Below are 17289 nucleotides of genomic sequence, written 5' to 3' on the forward strand. Positions count from 1 at the left end.
GACCGCAGTGTTCTTAGATGGTGCCTGCGGATGCAGGGTGACTACTCCTTAGTCACAAGGGAGAAATCTTAGGAAGAAGTCTTGAGTTCCTTTCGCAGAAAGTAGTTTCAGGATTCAAAGATGATCTGATTTGGAAGGGGGCCAGTCTCTACCTTTATCTGGGAAAAGGGGGCTGGCACGCGACTAGGTCCTGCCCTATGGGTGGGACCAGGAGGGGGGTGGTTACACCCACTTCCTTGGCGGGCTTTTCCCCAGCACAGGGTCTGGAGTGACCCTGGAACTGGTTCCAGCCAGCCTATGCACAGTGAGCACCGGGGTGCCACGTGCAGTCACCTTCCTCTAAAGCCCTGCCTACCTACAATACACAAAACCCTGTCTGGGACGGTGCTGGCACCGCCCCTGGCAGGAAACCCTTTGTCCTTATCTCCTGCTCTGGGAGGACTCCCAGCAGCAGGAGGGCAGACTTGTGTCTCGGTGGCAGCATCCATTTGGTGGATGCTAAGGCTCTGTCTGACTTTTAACCGGGTTATAGGTTACAGGCATGTCGTGTCCCTCTAGAAGGGTGGAATGCTAACCCCGTCGCCAGAATTGGCGAGGGGTTAGTATTCCAATTCGTATGACACCTTACTCGACATGTTTTGATAAAGCGTTACCAGAGTTGGCACATAACCGCGAGGATTATAATGCACTTAAGAGTATATGGTATGCGATATCATGGAAACGGCTAAGGGATGGATCCCGAAAGCCGCAGACAGGCTCAGCTCATGCTAGAGCACCATCTCACACGATTCCCAGCACTCTGCCTTCAGGATTGTTAAGGCCTGCTATAGGAGTGACTGATAGGAGATCTGTGTGTCCATTTTAGGGTTAGATATAGGTATACTATATCTAAAGCAAAGGGTGAGTACACCACCTTGCCCCAGCTGTCGTGCAGCCAGTTGTGTCAGTTTTAGTTAGTCAATCCAGGGGTGGCACAATACATGCTTCAGCCCCTGGGAGACTTCTGGGTGCACCTCAGCCCTGGGTACAGGGACTTGGAGAGGGCCCAGTGCCAATTCAGTACCTGAGTACAATTTGGATAGAGAGAACAGCTAGGCTGTGGGTCTGATTAGCAGGCCCACAGCCAGGGAAAGTCGTAAACCAGTGCAGCAAAAAGCAAAAAAATCTGGGTGATCATAGGATTGCAGACCCTACTCTCCTACACTAACTCTATCAAATAAATAAGTCCAAGTCGCCAAAGCACAATCTCCAACAGACAATAATTGTCCAACAATAGATTACGAGGGGCCTACAGCTGCATAGACAAGCAGTTTATTACAGATCTAAACTTCTCCTAGTTGCCTTACCTAGGAGTAAGACTTGGGTGGAAGGGGAGTGAGAACATTTTAATTGTGAGAGTCCACAGTGTACCCAATCTGCGTTTTAATAAAGTCTTTACTTTCTAGTCCTAAAAGCTAGAGCCTTTAGATCACCTAAATATTAATTCTAATTGACCGCTGATGCGGACTGACTTACACAGCTGCAATAGAACTTCCTAGATTACACTAACTTTCATCAGAAGGAGAAAAAGACTACTTACTTCGCTTTGTGGATGTGCCTTTGATGAAAAGATCTTTTCAGGAGGACTTGGGAATTCCAATCCACTCCTGGGTCAACGGCTAGCTACAGCAAATCACTGACAATGTAGGGATAAGTTCTACAAAGCCATATTAACTTTCTATGAGATTTACAATTCAAATTTTTAAGGTGGTAGGTTGAGTTCAAGATGTTTTCATCACAGCGTGATTCATGTGGGCAATATGTACACAATTTGTTGGCAAAACTTAGTACGAACCTTTCAAATTTAAAGTATAATTTTCTGTCTCTAATCTTTACTTTTGTAATATTCCATTAGCCAAGAACTGTGATGAGGTCCACTGTTTCTAGAATTGATATACAAACTAAGTTCCACTGGTTGAGAGATACCCCGTGTTTAGTGGGTAAAGGATGAGCTATACCCTATATTTTTTGCAAGTTATATTTCCATCCTATTTTTCTAAGGTGAAAAGTTAAAAGACATCTTAGTTTCAGTGTCAAGGGTTAAACCCCACCCTGCTTTCTTTTTTATTTGTAAGGTTTGAAAAACAAACATTCTATTTTCCTAGAGTCGAGGCAAATGGGCAGGTGTGTGGTCTCTATGGTGCGCATACGAAGAGTCGGGTCTTCAGCTTTTTCCGGGACTCAAAAAGTGAGGAGGCTCTGATGTATTGAGGGTATTTGTTCCATGTCTTGGTGCAATGTAGGAGAATGAGAGCTCCAGTTTGACTTCTGCGGATGCGGTGAGTGAGGCAGAGCATGCGTCTGGTAGGTTGGTGAAAGTGTATGTGAGAGTTCAGGTATTCTGGTTTGTAGGGCTTTGTATGAGTGCACGAAAAGTTTGAATTGGCTGTGCTTGTGAATGGAGAACCAGTAAAGCTTCCTGGGGTATGGATAAATGTGGGTGCGGTGTGGGAGGACGAGTAGTGGCCTTAAAGCAATGTTCTAGTTGGTCCGGAGTCGGTGTAGGAGTTGTTTGGAGATTCCGGCACAGAGTGTTTTGTGGTATTTCAGCCTGCTGGTGCGGAGTGCTCACGTGATGGTCCGTCTGGTGTTTTGAGGCAACCATTTGAATATCTTTGGCAGCATGCGTAGGATGTGGAAGCAGGAGATGCACACTGCATTTAACTCAAGCGGTCATGTTCAGCTTATCGTATAGGATGATCCCTAGATTTCTTGCATGGTCTGTGTTTGTGTTGGAGTTGGTCCTAGCTCAGACAGCCACAATGTGGAGTCTCACGAGGAGGTCTTGTTTCTAAAGACCAGCACGTCTGTCTTGTCAGAGTTGAGCTTCAGTCAGTTACTTTGCATCCAGTCTGCTACCATGGCCATGCAGTTGGTGAAGTTGGTTCTTGCGGTAGTTGTCTTGTACATCAGGGAGAGGATGAGTTGAGTGTCAAAGGCTTAGGAGAGGATGGTTATGCTTTGTGATCGGATTATGTTAGCAAGGGGTGCCATGCATATGTTGAAAAGGGTGGGGCTGAGGGACGATCCTTGTGGGACTTGTCATATCAATTTCTTGGTCTGAGATGTTAAGAGTGGCAGCCTGACACTTTGGGTTCTTCTAGCGAGGAAGGAAAAGATCCAATTGATAGCAGGTCCTTGTATGCCAATTTCATTGAGTCTTCCAATGAGCGTGTTATGGGAGGCATTCAGCAGAGAGGTCGAACAGGATGAGGACCACTGTCTCTTCTTAGTCCAGGATAATTTGAATATAGTTGATGGCCACAATGAGTGCTGTTTTAGTGCGGTGGTTCTTTCTGAATCCTGATTGAGTGTTATCTAGAAGATAGTGATGTTTGAAGTGGGTTGCGAGTTGCTCAGTTGATTCGGGTCAGCTGTGGGCTAACTGAGGACGGTATTGATTTCTGCAAGTTTTGACTCCTACAGGAACGTGGCGTGTGTTGATGAGGGTTAGGGTGGTGCTGATTGGTGCCGATTCCAGGTTGTAGATGTGGGGCCTCGTTGGGGAACCCGAGTGGACGTTCACTTGATTTCCACTGTATTGTTTCGGATTAGGGTTGTCCATTCGTTCCGATGGCTCTTAGTTGGTGGTGGGTGTGCAGGTTAGCGATGAGTTCTCTGGGGTTGGGTTGGTATGCCAAGTTTGCTGAAGAGGTTTTGCTGTGGATGGAGTTAGGTAGCTTGTTGCAGAGTTGTTGGATGGCAGTGATTTTACTGACAGTGGCTGAGGGAGAGGTGACATCCTTGACAAGAGATTTTCTCCTTGCAGCTGTTGGAGCATCCTTCGAAGCAGTCCACTAGTGCTTTTTTCTTGGTGTCTCTTATTTGCAGCAACAGTGTCTGAGTGCAGCCTTGTTGGTAGGTCTGTCAGTGGGCGGAGGTCTTTTGTGTACCAGATTTCCTGCATCTTTGATCTATGCTTGTTGGGGTTGATGTGTGCGAGGAAGTCCATGCAGTTTTCGATCCAGCGAAGGTTGTCTTTGGGGCTAGGTTGAAGCATGCTGAGAGCGTTGAGCCAGTATGCTTACATGATTTTACCACAGCCGCGGCTTGGAATGCTGGACCTGGTAGGGGTGTTGACTTGAGATGTGTTGATTTGGAAGTGGATGATGGAGTGGTCAGTCCATGTGGGCAGTGTCTTGGAGTTGTATATGATGCTGTCGCTTGTAGCGAAGATGGGGTCCTGTGTGTTCCCTGTGGTATGCTTCCCTGTGGTATGCTTCCACGGTTTATATCTGTGGTTACTTTTAGGCTTGTGCATAAGGGAGAGATATATGGTGTCCTGCCAGCCAATGACTGCTCATGAAGCCATGGAACCTTTGGGTACTTGGTCTTATGCTGCCGAGTTGCCTCTAGTAGGACCTGGGCTGTGCTAGTGAAGACATCTGAATCAATCAATCAAACAGAGTACTTGTAAAGCGCGCTACTTACCCGTGAGGGTCTCAAGGCCCTGAGGGGAGGGGGTGACGCTCCTGCTCGAAGAGCCAGGTCTTGAGGAGTCTTCTGAAGGTGAGCAGGTCCTGGGTCTGCCGTAGGTGGGTAGGGAGGGTGTTCCAGGTCTTGGCGGCGAGGTAGGAGAAGGATCTGTCACCAGAGGTTGTTCGTTGGATGCGGGGGGACAGCAGCGAGGGCGGGGCTGGCGGAGCGGAGCTGGTGGATGGGGGTGTAGAAGCGGAGTCTGCTGTTAAGGTAGGCTGGTCCGGCGTTGTGGAGTGCTTTGTGTGCGTCGGTGAGGAGCTTGAAGGTGATCCTATTGTCGACGGGGAGCCAGTGTAGGTCTCTCAGGTGGGGGGTGATGTGGCTGCGGCGGGGGACGTTGACGATCAGTCGGGCGGAGGCGTTTTGGATACGTTGTAGTCGTCGTAGGTGTTTGGCTGGGATTCCTGCATAGCCGTAGTCCAGTCTGCTGCTGACGAGGGCCTGTGTCACCGTTCTTCTTGTTTCGGTCAGGATCCACTTCTAGATCCTGCGGGTGTTGAAGCAGGAGGAGGAGATGGCGTTGACCTGTTTAGACATGGAGAGGGAGGAGTCGAGGATGAATCCTAGGCTGCGTGCATGGTCTGTGGGTGTCGGTGCTGTTCCCAGTGTGGTCGGCCACCAGGAGTCATCCCCGGCTGAGGGGGTGGGTCCGAGGATGAGTACCTCCATCTTGTCTTGCGTTCAGCTTCAGACAGCAGTTCCTCATCCAGTCGGCGACGGCCTTCATTCACTTGTGGAGGTTGGTTTTGGCGGTGTGCGGGTCCTTGGTGAGGGATAGGATGAGCTGGGTGTCGTCGGTGTAGGAGATGATGTTGAGGTCGTGTTGGCGGGCCACTTGTGCGAGGGGGACCATGTAGACATTGAACAGCGTCGGGCTGAGGGATGAGCCCTGGGGGACGCCGCAGATGATGTCGGTGGCCTCGGATCGGAAGGGCTGGAGGCGGACGCTCTGGGTTCAGCCGGAGAGGAAGGACGTGGACCAGTCAATGGCCTTCTCTTAGATTCCGGCTTCTAGGAGGCGTGTCTTTAGAGTGCGATGGCAGAACGTGTCGAAGGCGGCTGACAGGTCCAGGAGGATGAGGGCTGATGTTTCGCCGTTGTCTAGTTGGCACCTGATGTCGGCTGTGGCGGCGATGAGGGCCGTCTCGGTGCTGTGGTTGCGTCTGAATTCGGACTGGGACGGGTGTAAGATGTTGTTGTCTTCCAGGTGGTGGGCCAGTTGTATGTTGACGATTTTCTCGATGACCTTCGTCGGGAACAGGAGCAGGGAGATGGGCCGGACGTTCTTGAGGTCCTTGGGGTCCACCTTGGGCTTCTTGAGGAGGGCGTTGATTTCGGCGTATTTCCAGCTTTCCGGGAATGTCGCTGTTTCGAAGGAGATGTTGATGACCTTCCATAGTTGGGGTGCGATGGCATCGTCTGCTTTGTGGAATACGTGGTGTGGGCACGGGTCTGATGGAGATCCTGAGTGGATGGAGTTCATGACCTTGCATGTCTCGTCGTCGTTGGACCAGGAGGTCAGGCGGTTGGCGCTGTTCACAGGGGAGGTGGGGTCTGGCCTAACGGTAGCAAAAGAACTTGATTTGGACGATTGTAGGAACATTCCTGTCTTCCATACCTTTAAACCTCTTACAAGCTGAAAGGAGCTGCTCGCATTCCCTTAATTCCCTCCCCCTTCTAATTCTCTCTCTTCAGTTCTGTATGTAGATAAGTGAGTCACCATTTGTTGTCTGACAAAAACATCTTCAAAACAAGAATCCAAGCCAGAGGATTACATTTCCCATCATCCCTTTTCACAGGAAGTGATATCACTTCCTGCCTTCTCGCTACTTCAATCAACTCTTAAGGATATCCCATCGCACGGGGGGCGTGGCTAGCCGAGCAGCGAAATGGCCGCTCTGTGAGTGAGCTCCGCCGGCTACAATAATTAATCCTGCATTTATCCTTCTCCTGGTGCCTGCGGACCCAAAATACTCCGAGGGTCGCCGTCGGACACCCTGGGGATCCTTCGACTACAGTTTGGGGCACATAGCTGACGATCCTGCGGAGCGGCAGCCGTCTGGACATTTGCCGACCTGTGCGCCCGCTCTGCTCCTCGCGGAAGTGCCTGACTCTGGGCATTGCGCGGCACTGCAGACCGCGGCTTCGGAGGCCCCCGGAGAGCCGGCGAGCGGTGCCGTGTGCCATCACCTGCAGCGAGGATACCGCCGCCTCTGATACCGGTGAGCCCCGGCAGTACTTGAGAAGAGGTCTAGCTACTACCGCACTGCGCCTTGCGGAGAGAAGTCAGCGCTCTCACCCTAGCTGAGAAGCCTGTCGGGGCGCCGCACATCGCTCAGCCGTTCGCCCGGAGTGGCGGTGAACTGTGGGGGGCCCCCCGGGTCTCGGCTGCGAGGTGGTGTCTGCAGGCGCACCGCTTCTTGACAGGTTGGGGGACAGAGCGGAGCGACCCTGCGGCGAGGCGGGAACTGATCGAGTATCTACCCGCTGCGCCTTTATGCTGCACCACGTCGACTGCTGTCGGTGGCTAAACACAGAGAGCCACTTGCGCTTTTATTTACCTGGCCTGCTGGATTCCCGGGGTCTCGATCAAACCTCTGATACCAGTGACTGCTTGGACGACACGAGGTCTTGCTAGTGGGATTCCGGCGCCCGCCATTTTGTGACTTGGTGCTGCCCTGATTTGCGCGCTGCAGCTCCTAAGAGCCGCTGGTCAGCCTCGCCATTAATACTTACTACTTGGCCGATACATAACTCTCCCTCAGATTAGACCGACTCAATTTGTCATACTACGAGCTACTGCACGACAGGTCTGCGGTGGGGCGCACAGCGACGCTACTCCTACGTGGCGCTAGAGGCATACTCCAGGCTTCAGAGATGGGGAAAAACGAAGCCAGGCAACCCAAAATCAACTTTGACAGCAAACGACCTCCGAAAACCCAAGCGGCTGAGATGGATGGCGGCGAGTCGTCATCGCATGGCGCACCTTCTGACATAGACTTTGGGGCACTTATCATGGAGGTGAGGTCCAGCTTAAAGAGTATCGACGCAAAACTGGATACCATGTCATCACAGCTAGAATCTGTGAAAACTAAAGTGGACGCCCACGAAACCAGACTGGACTGCCTAGAAAACAGGCAAACTGAATGCTGCGAATTCCAACAGCAGGCCAAGCAACACATTACTTCCCTGGAACAGGAAATAGGTAACCTTCGCGCCAAGGCTGATGACTTGGAAGCACGTTCCAGAAGGTCCAACGTCCGCATTACGGGTATTCCGGAGACGACCAACATTAGCAAAATGGAGACGTTTGTGGCAGACCTCCTACATGAACTATTCGACCCACACTTGTCCCCAGTCTTCACAGTTGAGAGGGCGCACAGGTCGCTTGGAAAGAAACCTCCGCCGGGTGCCCCACCTCGCCCAATCCTGGCTAAATTGCTCAATTACCAGGATAGAGACCTCATCCTGCGCTTGGCGAGAGAGAAGGGTAGGATCACACATCAAGGGAACAATATCTCCTTCTACCCGGACTTTACCCCCCCTGGTACAAGCGGCCCGCAAGGAGTTCCAGCCGGCGAAAAAGGTGCTGCTGCAGGCTGGAGTGCCCTACTCTCTGCTCTATCCGGCGAAATTGAAGGTACAGCATGACAATACTTCACACTTCTTTACTGACGCCAAGTCTGCGCTCAAGTTTGCCAAGCATATCTGTGCTGGGGCCAGAAGGAAATCACCACGACTGGAGGAGGCTTCGGACCACCTTAGTGACAATGACTGAGGGGGCTGCTGCTGTGAATTTGTGTAACTGCACCTCAACCCCCATTCGTACCTCATGTGGGCGTCTGGATACTCCTTGTGCCCATGGTTGTTACATCTGAACTGAGTAAGTGGGGATGGGTCACTGGAGACGCCACGGGTGCCAAGCTGAGGCTGCTGACTCCATGTGCTCTTTGAGATTATAGTTACATATGGGTTTTGTAGACCCTGGGGTGGGGGCACTGCTAGGACCCAGGAGAATTCCAATTTGTGTGTAGCCACCCCGTTCACACGGGGGTGTACGCTGGGCGCGCCACGCCTCATGGGGTGCCTCCCATTGTTACTGATGTTGGGGTTTTTGCACGCACTGCGTGCCTGCTTTTGGGGTATGTCACGACCTGATTGGGGGGTTGCTGAGGGTGGAGGGTGGAGGGGGGTGTTTATGAAGTTGCAAGTTCTAGTTCTAATAAGGTGCACTGTATTTTTACCTCGTACTACCTGTTTGCACATTGGATTGCTGGTCACGATGAGTGGGCGGCCTTGTGTCTCTGGGAGATGGGGACAATGGGAGATAGATCGGACTATACATCACCTACTAGATGGGGGGAATTAAGCTCTGGACTTGGAACATTAGAGGCCTTGGTGATTACAAGAAAGCCCGCCTGATGCATGGTATACTGTCGAGGCACAAGGTGGACATTTGCTTCTTGCAGGAAACTCATCTTAATACGACCCCCTCACCCAGATTGAAAAACTCCCGATGGGCGCATGTATACTCTGCCATTTATTCTAACTATGCGAGGGGTGTGGCTATACTTATCCGCAGAGGATTGGATTGGCGGGAACACGCTCACGTGCAGGATGTGGAGGGGAGATATGTTATACTGCATGGTTCGTTGCAAGGGCGGCCTATTGTGTTGGCTGCGATTTATGGTCCGAATGTAGACGATCCTGAATTTTTCCGGGGTGTTTGGGCGGAGATTGCGTTGCTAGACTGCCAATCGGTTGTGTTGGGTGGTGATTTCAATATTGTGCTGAATGATGACATGGATCGCAGGGGTGTGAGCAGACCACTGCATGCTAAAGCCCGTCAAGCAGTCTTGGATGTGATGAGTGAGGGAAGACTTTCGGATGTGTGGAGAGCTAGACATCCGGATGTCAAAGTGGGGACCTGCTATACTTGCCACAAAGCTGCTTGGTCTAGGCTAGACTTCTGGCTAGTGTCTCCTGAGGTTGCAACGTGGGTGTCGAGTGTTGATATCCTAGCTAGGTCACTGTCGGATCATGCCCCGTGTATGTTGGAGCTGCACCCACCAGACACTATTCACAGGGCGTTCACATGGCGCCTTCCACCACACGCGCTCACGGACCCAGTGTTTGTTGAGGAGATCAGAGAGGACATTATTCAATATTTTGCTGATAATGCTGGGTCAGTCTCCACTAAGGCCATCGAATGGGACGCCTTTAAGGCTGTGATCAGAGGCCAGTGCATTGCACGAAAGGCGGGCGTACTGCGCGCCATCAGGGACACGTTGGCTAAACTGGAGGGAGAGCTGAGAGACCTAGATACTGCCTTTAGCACTGACCCGTCCTTAGAAACTGCTGGGACTCTAAAAACCAAGCTGCTAGCCTTTACTGAGGAGGCGGAGCGGGAGGTCCGATTCCTGGGAAAGCAGGCGGAGGCGCGCAGATATGGGGAGGGGGACAGGCCGAGCAGGACCCTTGCTAGGTTGATAGCTCCTCGTACGCAGTCCAACTACATTCACACCATATATGACAAGGAGGGGACCCTTGCGGTGGGCCAGGAGGCAGTGTTAGGCGCTTTCGCTGATTTCTACGCATCCCTCTACACCTCCAAACAACCCGCTGCCCCGGCCTCCTTGCAGGGCTTTCTCGACTCCATTGCCCTCGTCTGGTTTAATAACAACCACAGACAATATATGGACCTTCCTGTAACTGTCCAAGATATCACTCAGGTGATTAAGAGCATGCCGGCCAACAAAGCCCCTGGCCCTGACGGCCTGACAACATCCTTCTATAAAACTTATGTTGATGAACTAGCGCCGAGACTACACTCTGTGTTTGTCGAGGCCCTTGAATTGAACTCCCTACCAGACTCCATGCGTGAGGCCTTAATAATTACGCTCTTAAAACCTGATAAAGACGAGCTGCGCCTGGATTCCTATAGGCCCCTCTCTCTGATAAATGTGGATGCTAAAATTTATGCAAAGATCATTGCGGATAGATTGCAGCCAATGTTACCGATGATTGCACTCCCTGACCAATCGGGGTTTATCCCTGGCCGCGCAACATCACATAACCTCAGAACCATTTTCTCTGTCCTTCACTGCTTACACCCGTCTGTGCAGGCGGCGGTGGTGTTTCTAGACGCCACCAAGGCTTTCGACTCCTTAGAGTGGCCTTACCTGTTTAGGATTTTGGAGAGGATGGGATTCAGTCAGAATTTCATGACCTTGATCAAACTGCTATACACGACACCTAGAGCTAGGGTGAGTGTAAATGGACTCGTATCCAAGCCCTTTAGTATTTCCAGAGGGACTAGACAGGGATGTCCTCTGTCCCCTCTCCTCTTTGCCATTGCGATGGAGCCGCTTGCGGCTCGGATAAGGCAGCATCACACTGCACGGGGCATCGGATTCAGCTCGCGGAGCTTACTGATCTCGTTGTATGCAGACGATGTCACCTTATATATCATCAATCCCAAGGCCAACATGAATCCGCTGCTCCGAGAATTTGTGAGGTTTGAGGGCCTGGCGGGAGTGTCAATCAACTGGTCTAAATCTGTTGCCTTCCCATTGACGGAGGGGACTTGTCGCCCGGCACCGGACTACCCACTGAGGTGGGAGACGGACGCTGTTAAATATTTGGGTGTTTGGGTCAGTCGAGATATACAGGAGCTGTGGTCGCTCAATTTCGGAAGAGCGGTGGACTGGCTGGAAGGGAAAATCGAGGTTTGGAACAAACTGCCGCTATCTCTGGTCGCAAGGATAGCCCTAGCGAAAATGGTGGTTCTCCCCAAATTCTTGTATTTGTTCGTGAACGTTCCGCTGCCGCTGACAGCACACTTTCATGCTCGGGTCCGCTCGCTGTTGTTGAAATTGGTGTGGGCTGGAGGACAGGCGAGAGTGTCCTGGGACCTGCTCACACTACCGCTCCGTCAGGGGGGCCTCGGGGCTCCGGATATGAAGCTTTACTCCCTCTGTGCACAAGCGCAATTTCTGCACTTCTGGGCCTTCCCTACTCCTTACCAACCGCACGTGGCGGTGGAACTGGCTGTAGCGGCCCCATTACCGCTGCGTGTGGCGCTATACGGGAAGGTTTCATGCCCGTCGAAGGAGATTGATACCGTGGAGATGATTCGCTGGGCCTGGCGTGAACTTCAGAAAACTGCGGGACTCCCCTTGCTTTACGCACCGGCCATCCCCCTGCGGGGAAACCCGATGCTGCCTTGCTTGACCGCCAGAGGTGATGTACTTCTGATCAGAGGGGAGAGACTGCACACCTTTGCTGATATATACCCTGGCGGTACATTTGTCGAGATGAGCGCGAGCGATGATGCCCAACCTGAATCTTTTGCGGATGCGTTGTTATACCATTCCCTTCGGGAATCCTGCAAAAAGATGGGGCCCCAATTCCCGGAGGAGCCATGCACTCTGAACGCTCTTCAAAATTTGCTTTCACGGCCCTCCCCCAAAAAGCTGGTATCGAGACTGTATAACTGCATGCAGGAGCAGACCCCGCTAACAGTGGCCACGGCCAAGCAGGCTTGGGCTGCAGACCTGGCGGACCCTTTCACAGATGACGTATGGGAGTACTGCTGTAGGCAACTCACGGCACTGTCTCCGAACTATCGACTGCGGCTCATCCACTTCAAGTTTCTGCACAGATATTATCGCACGCCGACACTGTTACACCGCATGGGCATCCGCGCGGATGCCTCCTGCTGGAAATGTGGAGGGGAGGATGCGTCCTTTCTCCACGTAGCTTGGAGCTGCCCCAAACTGGACACATACTGGTCGGAGGTCTTTACAGCCATTAACCAAATCATACATAGAAATGATACACCGACACCGCTCCTGGGCTTGTTGGGCTATGTTAAGGATACCGAACCCTGCGACAGAAAACTGCATGCGCTACTCCTTCTCTATGCCAAGAGACAGGTCGCACTGCATTGGGGCAGGAGGGCTCTTCCCTCGTTCGTGGGGTGGATTAGGGATGTGACATACGGTCATGCTCAACTGACGCACTACTGGGAGACAATGCCCACCGCTTCCAGACCCACTGATGTCTGGGACCCGTTCATACAATGGGCTAGAGAGCGGGCGGGCTCAGACACCTCGGGGGGGTCACCTGATGCGGGTGTTTCGGATGATATGGGCTGACTGTGTTCCTTGTGAGGTGGAATGATTGCTGCTCAGAGAACCTGCGCTGGTGTGGACCTGCCCCGCACTGACACACGCTCCGAACCTGCTGCCCCACTGATCCCGCATGTGACACTGGCCCTGCCCCCGCTGTCCCTACTTTGGCCTCAGAACTCGGTAGATAGTCCCACTCAGCATCCTCCCCCTCCCCCCCCCCCATTCCCCTTCTCCCACCCCCTCCGCCTACGCGTAACAGTGTGGAGGTCTCCGCACCCCCACTCTAAACATGGCTTGCCTTGTGCTCATGGTGATCCAGCATAGATCTGCGCAGCCCCATGAATGGATGGTATGTTGGGTAGTTGTCTTTATATACTGCACCGAAGTTTGTTGTTTTCGTTTTCTGTTTGTTAGTGGGATACATTGGGAGAAAACAGTGCTGTTAGATGTATTCTTTCCACCTGCCGCAGCAGCGGGTTGCTGACCGCTGATCGTACCGAGGCGGCTTAGTTGCTTTCTAATTCATCTGCATGTCTACATCACTGTGAGAAAAGTAAGACCACTTACGTGCTGATGTTACACTGCTCACATTCATGTTTTTACTGTATTGTGTGTATTTATGGAAATGCTAAACCCGGCCAGGTCCTGAATCCTGGCCTATTTTACTGACTCTTGAGCCTGTACACCTGATAGCGGCCTGCCTCCGGGTTGTTGGCGTGACGCAGTGTAAATCTTCTGTCTTTTTATTGCAGAACACATGTCTTACAATAAAAACAAAAAAAAAAAAAAAAAAAAAAAAAAAAGGATATCCCATCGCACGGGTGTCCCTGGAAAGGACAAAACAGTCAATGGCATTATGGACTGTTTGGGCCAAGAAGGGTCTTGGGCTAAAAACCCTGTTCCACTGAAATGTACTTGGCAAGATAAAATCATGTGCTTCAACCATCACCCCATAATGCCAATCTCCACAAAACAAAACATAGCCCAACCTTGTACACATTCTACCAACTACCACACACCCTCAAACTACAGAACTCACATTCCAAACTCAAGTTCATCAACATTCTCTCTGCCGTATTTAATGCACCATACATCAATACCTCACAAGCTTGACTCCTTCTCCATCACAGAAAAATGGTTTGCCCTCATCCTCGCATATCTTAGGCCTCTTTCTTCCACATACTTCCACAGCATTTATCATGTGGCCTGTACATATAGGCTGGGCGGAAGTCTTGCTGTCATCCGTAAGTCCTTCTGGTCCGGCACCTTAGGCAAGCAAGGAAAACGCAACTCCACGGAGCTGCTGACATGTCAAATCTCTCTATAGGGTGCTCTCTCCCCCCTACTCACCATTGTCAATGCCTTCCTGACTTACGGCATCTTCCCAGAAGCTCTCAAAATAAGCCAGACCCTCCCACTCCAAAAGAAAACTACACTAGAACCTGATGACCTCACCAACTGACGGCCCATTATTCACTGACCATTCATCTGCAAGATCTTTAAAAACTTTGCATGTTCACTTTACCATTGCATCAATGCTCATCATATCCTGCATGACTTCCTGGCTAGCTTCAGATTACGTCGCAGCATGAAGACCACTACCTTCCATATCAGAAACAAGCACTTTTGACCACAGATGAAGATGACCCCTTGCCTCCTGTTATTGTTGGACGTCTCATCTGCTTATGACACTGATGACCATCCCAGCCTCATATGCACTTTGAGTCTCAAATGGGATTGATCACCAATGTTCTTCACTGTTTTTTTCTTTCAGACTGACACTAGTTGTTCCCATGGGCACCTACAGGCCCCAAAAGATCCCCAGGGTTCCATATGATCTCCTGTCATCTTCAACTTCTATCCTAAGTCGCTTGGTGCTCTACTCAGAGAACAGCATCAAGACGCACCAATACGGCGATGATACACAATTCTGCTTAAAAGTCTCCTCTGCTTCCGACATCCAACGGCTTGAACACTGCCTGCACATCATCAAGACCTAGATGTCCAGCACCTACCTGAAGCTCAACCCAATCAAGACAAACTTCCTGTTATTTGCCAAGAATAACGAATAAGAAAAAGTACAAACCTGGCTCAATGATATGAACCTGGACAGCTTCGTACCCCAACTTTAATCAAATACCAAGTCACCTGGATTCACCCCGGACACCAACCTCACCCTTAAGGAACACACCATCAGAAAACACAAAAGGCGGCCTGGTACCAACTCGATCTTCTAAAGAAAGTGAAACCATTTCTTCCAAAAAGCACATTCAGAACTGGTGTGCTTGCCTTTGTACTGTTGCATCTGCCGCCCTGCTACATGGCCTCGCAGACTCCACACTAGCACCCCATCGGTATAATACACACCGGAGCACATCTCAGCCAGAGCCTGAAGAACTAATCACAAAACTCCCATCTTGAAGGAACTCCAGTAGCTCCCCTTGTAGGCCTGCATCATCTTCAAAACCAGCTGCATAATTCAAAAAGGCATCATGAACAGCTCCCCAGAATATCTGGCAGACACGCACAGTCTCTGGTGGTTCTTGGAACACCCGTATCCATCCAGCACTACAGACTAAGAGGTGTGAAAAAAAGAGGTAGCCGGCCTTTTCCATCTATGCACCCGGCCTGTGGAGCAGCATCCCCGTATACATTACGACCACCCCATGACTACTCCAATTAGGGAAATAATTGAAGACACACTTCTTTAAAGAATGCTACATATTCAACATTTACAATTACTAAAGAATGCTACATCTCAATGCAATCCAGCTACCTATCCAGTCACTGGTTGACTTTATACTTGACACTGACCCTGTACAGCAGTCTGCTGACTTTTGGAAAACTTCACAATATAGATATACCATGTACATACACAAATATATACAAAGTGAGTTCCAGAAGGCCTGCCTGCCTCTCTACCTTTACAGACACAGGAGCACTAGGCCATACACTCACTGGTCACAGGGGTAGAGTTAACATGGGTTCAGCTGTCAGATTTCCCAGTCAGTGCACATAGCAGAACTGCCTCTCATTTGTCACAAATGGCAGAGCTGTACCTTGTTCAGCTGTCTAATCACTCACTCAGAGTCAGAAACCCAGAATGCAGAGATATCTTTCAGTTGTCAATGACAAGAGGGCTAAGCCTGGCTGCACTGATTTACCCTTGATCAGTGTGTATTTCGATGTGTACTTGTTTGTCCATCTGTTTTTATTGTTTGTCGCTCTGTCTAGATCCTTCCAATCATTATTTCCAGAGAGACCTTGGACAGAAGGCATCGAGGATAAAGACTCTCAAAGAACAGGCATCCTCAGAGAAAGGAAATGTGAGAGCAACTCAATGAGACACAAGCGGAAGAGGGAGAGGGAGATATATATATATATATATATATATATATATATATATATATATATACTCATACACACACACACTCTAACACAGTGACACTGGGCCGGGGAGTACCTGAGAGGAGGACATATGAACATGAGACTCAAGAACAACCGAGAGGGTCGATGGGGTTGATGTAAACAGATGTCCCCCAATTAGAGGTATACAGGTGATTAACAATGAAGGGTGACATAGGTCTGTTAGAAGCAAAAGTAGGAATAATACAGCGTAAATGGGAAACTCGAGTCACAAACACTGTAGCTCGAAAACTCCACCATGCAACCAAACATGATCCATCACACGCTCTTCTGGTGCCGGTTAGATGGGCCAAACAGGCTAAAATCCCCATAAGCCCATTGCAGAGATCCTGCAGGTGTAACCCATGACACAGCTCTTCAGGTTAGGTTAGATGGTTGCTGCAGCAACCACCCATCATCTTACAAAACTCAATAAAAGGGGAAAACCCTGACTTTACAAACCAGATTACCTATGCCAGTAGAAAGAAATGTCCCCAACGGCTAAGATCTTAAATTATGGAAATCGTCAATCACAGAAATCAGTTTGCCCACCAAAACCTAAAGTGCCAAGAGGCAAAGGAACTGGCAAATGTTGTCATACACCCAAACCATGTGTGATAACATAACACTGCTCCTGTTTCAATGGGTGGCATTCAGCTTCATGTATAGAAACGGGTGAATACAATTTTCTATTCTTAAATAGTTTTACAGTAAATCTGAAATAGTAAGCCTGACGTCAGTTTTTCTGACCTGTGCTGGGCAGACCAGGATTCTCCCTTCCATCTGTGCAGAGTAGGCCAGGGCTCTCCCTTCGGTCTGTGCTGGGCAGATCAGTGCTTTCCCTACTATATATGCTGTGTGGACCTATACAATCCTGTCTGTCTCTGTTGAAGAGTTCTGGGCTCTTTCTTTTGTCTGTACTTAGAGGATTTTTCAGGCACTGGGAATCGTCTCTGCTTACAGTGAACCCATCCAATGTGGGAAATGTTACACCTATAAAAAGAATACAGAAACATGTTAATTAAGATAAGATATTATGCAAATGCACAGAGTATTAGTTAGCGGAGAGGTCTTATATCCTCTCGCCCAACTTTGCAGGTGGCATTTTCCCTAATTTATTAAACATTTTGTGTTCAGCCAGAAAACAAGAAAGTACACATTTGTAGATATTTTAAATGTGTAGGATACAGTTGTGTAAATACATAATTATATTTGCAATCTTGAATATTTT

The 17289-nt window shown here is 50.1% G+C and overlaps 1 protein-coding gene across 4 annotated transcripts in view; it reads right to left on the bottom strand.

Moving 5' to 3' along the window:
• Positions 1–17289, bottom strand: part of LOC144772324 (uncharacterized) — a 517545-nt gene that overhangs the window by 467327 nt on the left and 32929 nt on the right. For all 4 annotated transcript variants that reach the window (XR_013599716.1, XR_013599715.1, XM_078656565.1 and 1 more), the window contains exon 4: positions 16809–17051. Coding sequence is in view for 2 of the 4 variants with exons in the window: in XM_078656565.1 (XP_078512691.1) it covers positions 16809–17051 (243 nt within the window). In the remaining 2 variants the exon portion in view is untranslated. The remainder of the gene's footprint in view (positions 1–16808; positions 17052–17289) is intronic.

This window comes from Lissotriton helveticus, chromosome 8, assembly GCF_964261635.1.
Source record: "Lissotriton helveticus chromosome 8, aLisHel1.1, whole genome shotgun sequence".
Lineage (NCBI taxonomy): Eukaryota > Metazoa > Chordata > Amphibia > Caudata > Salamandridae > Lissotriton > Lissotriton helveticus.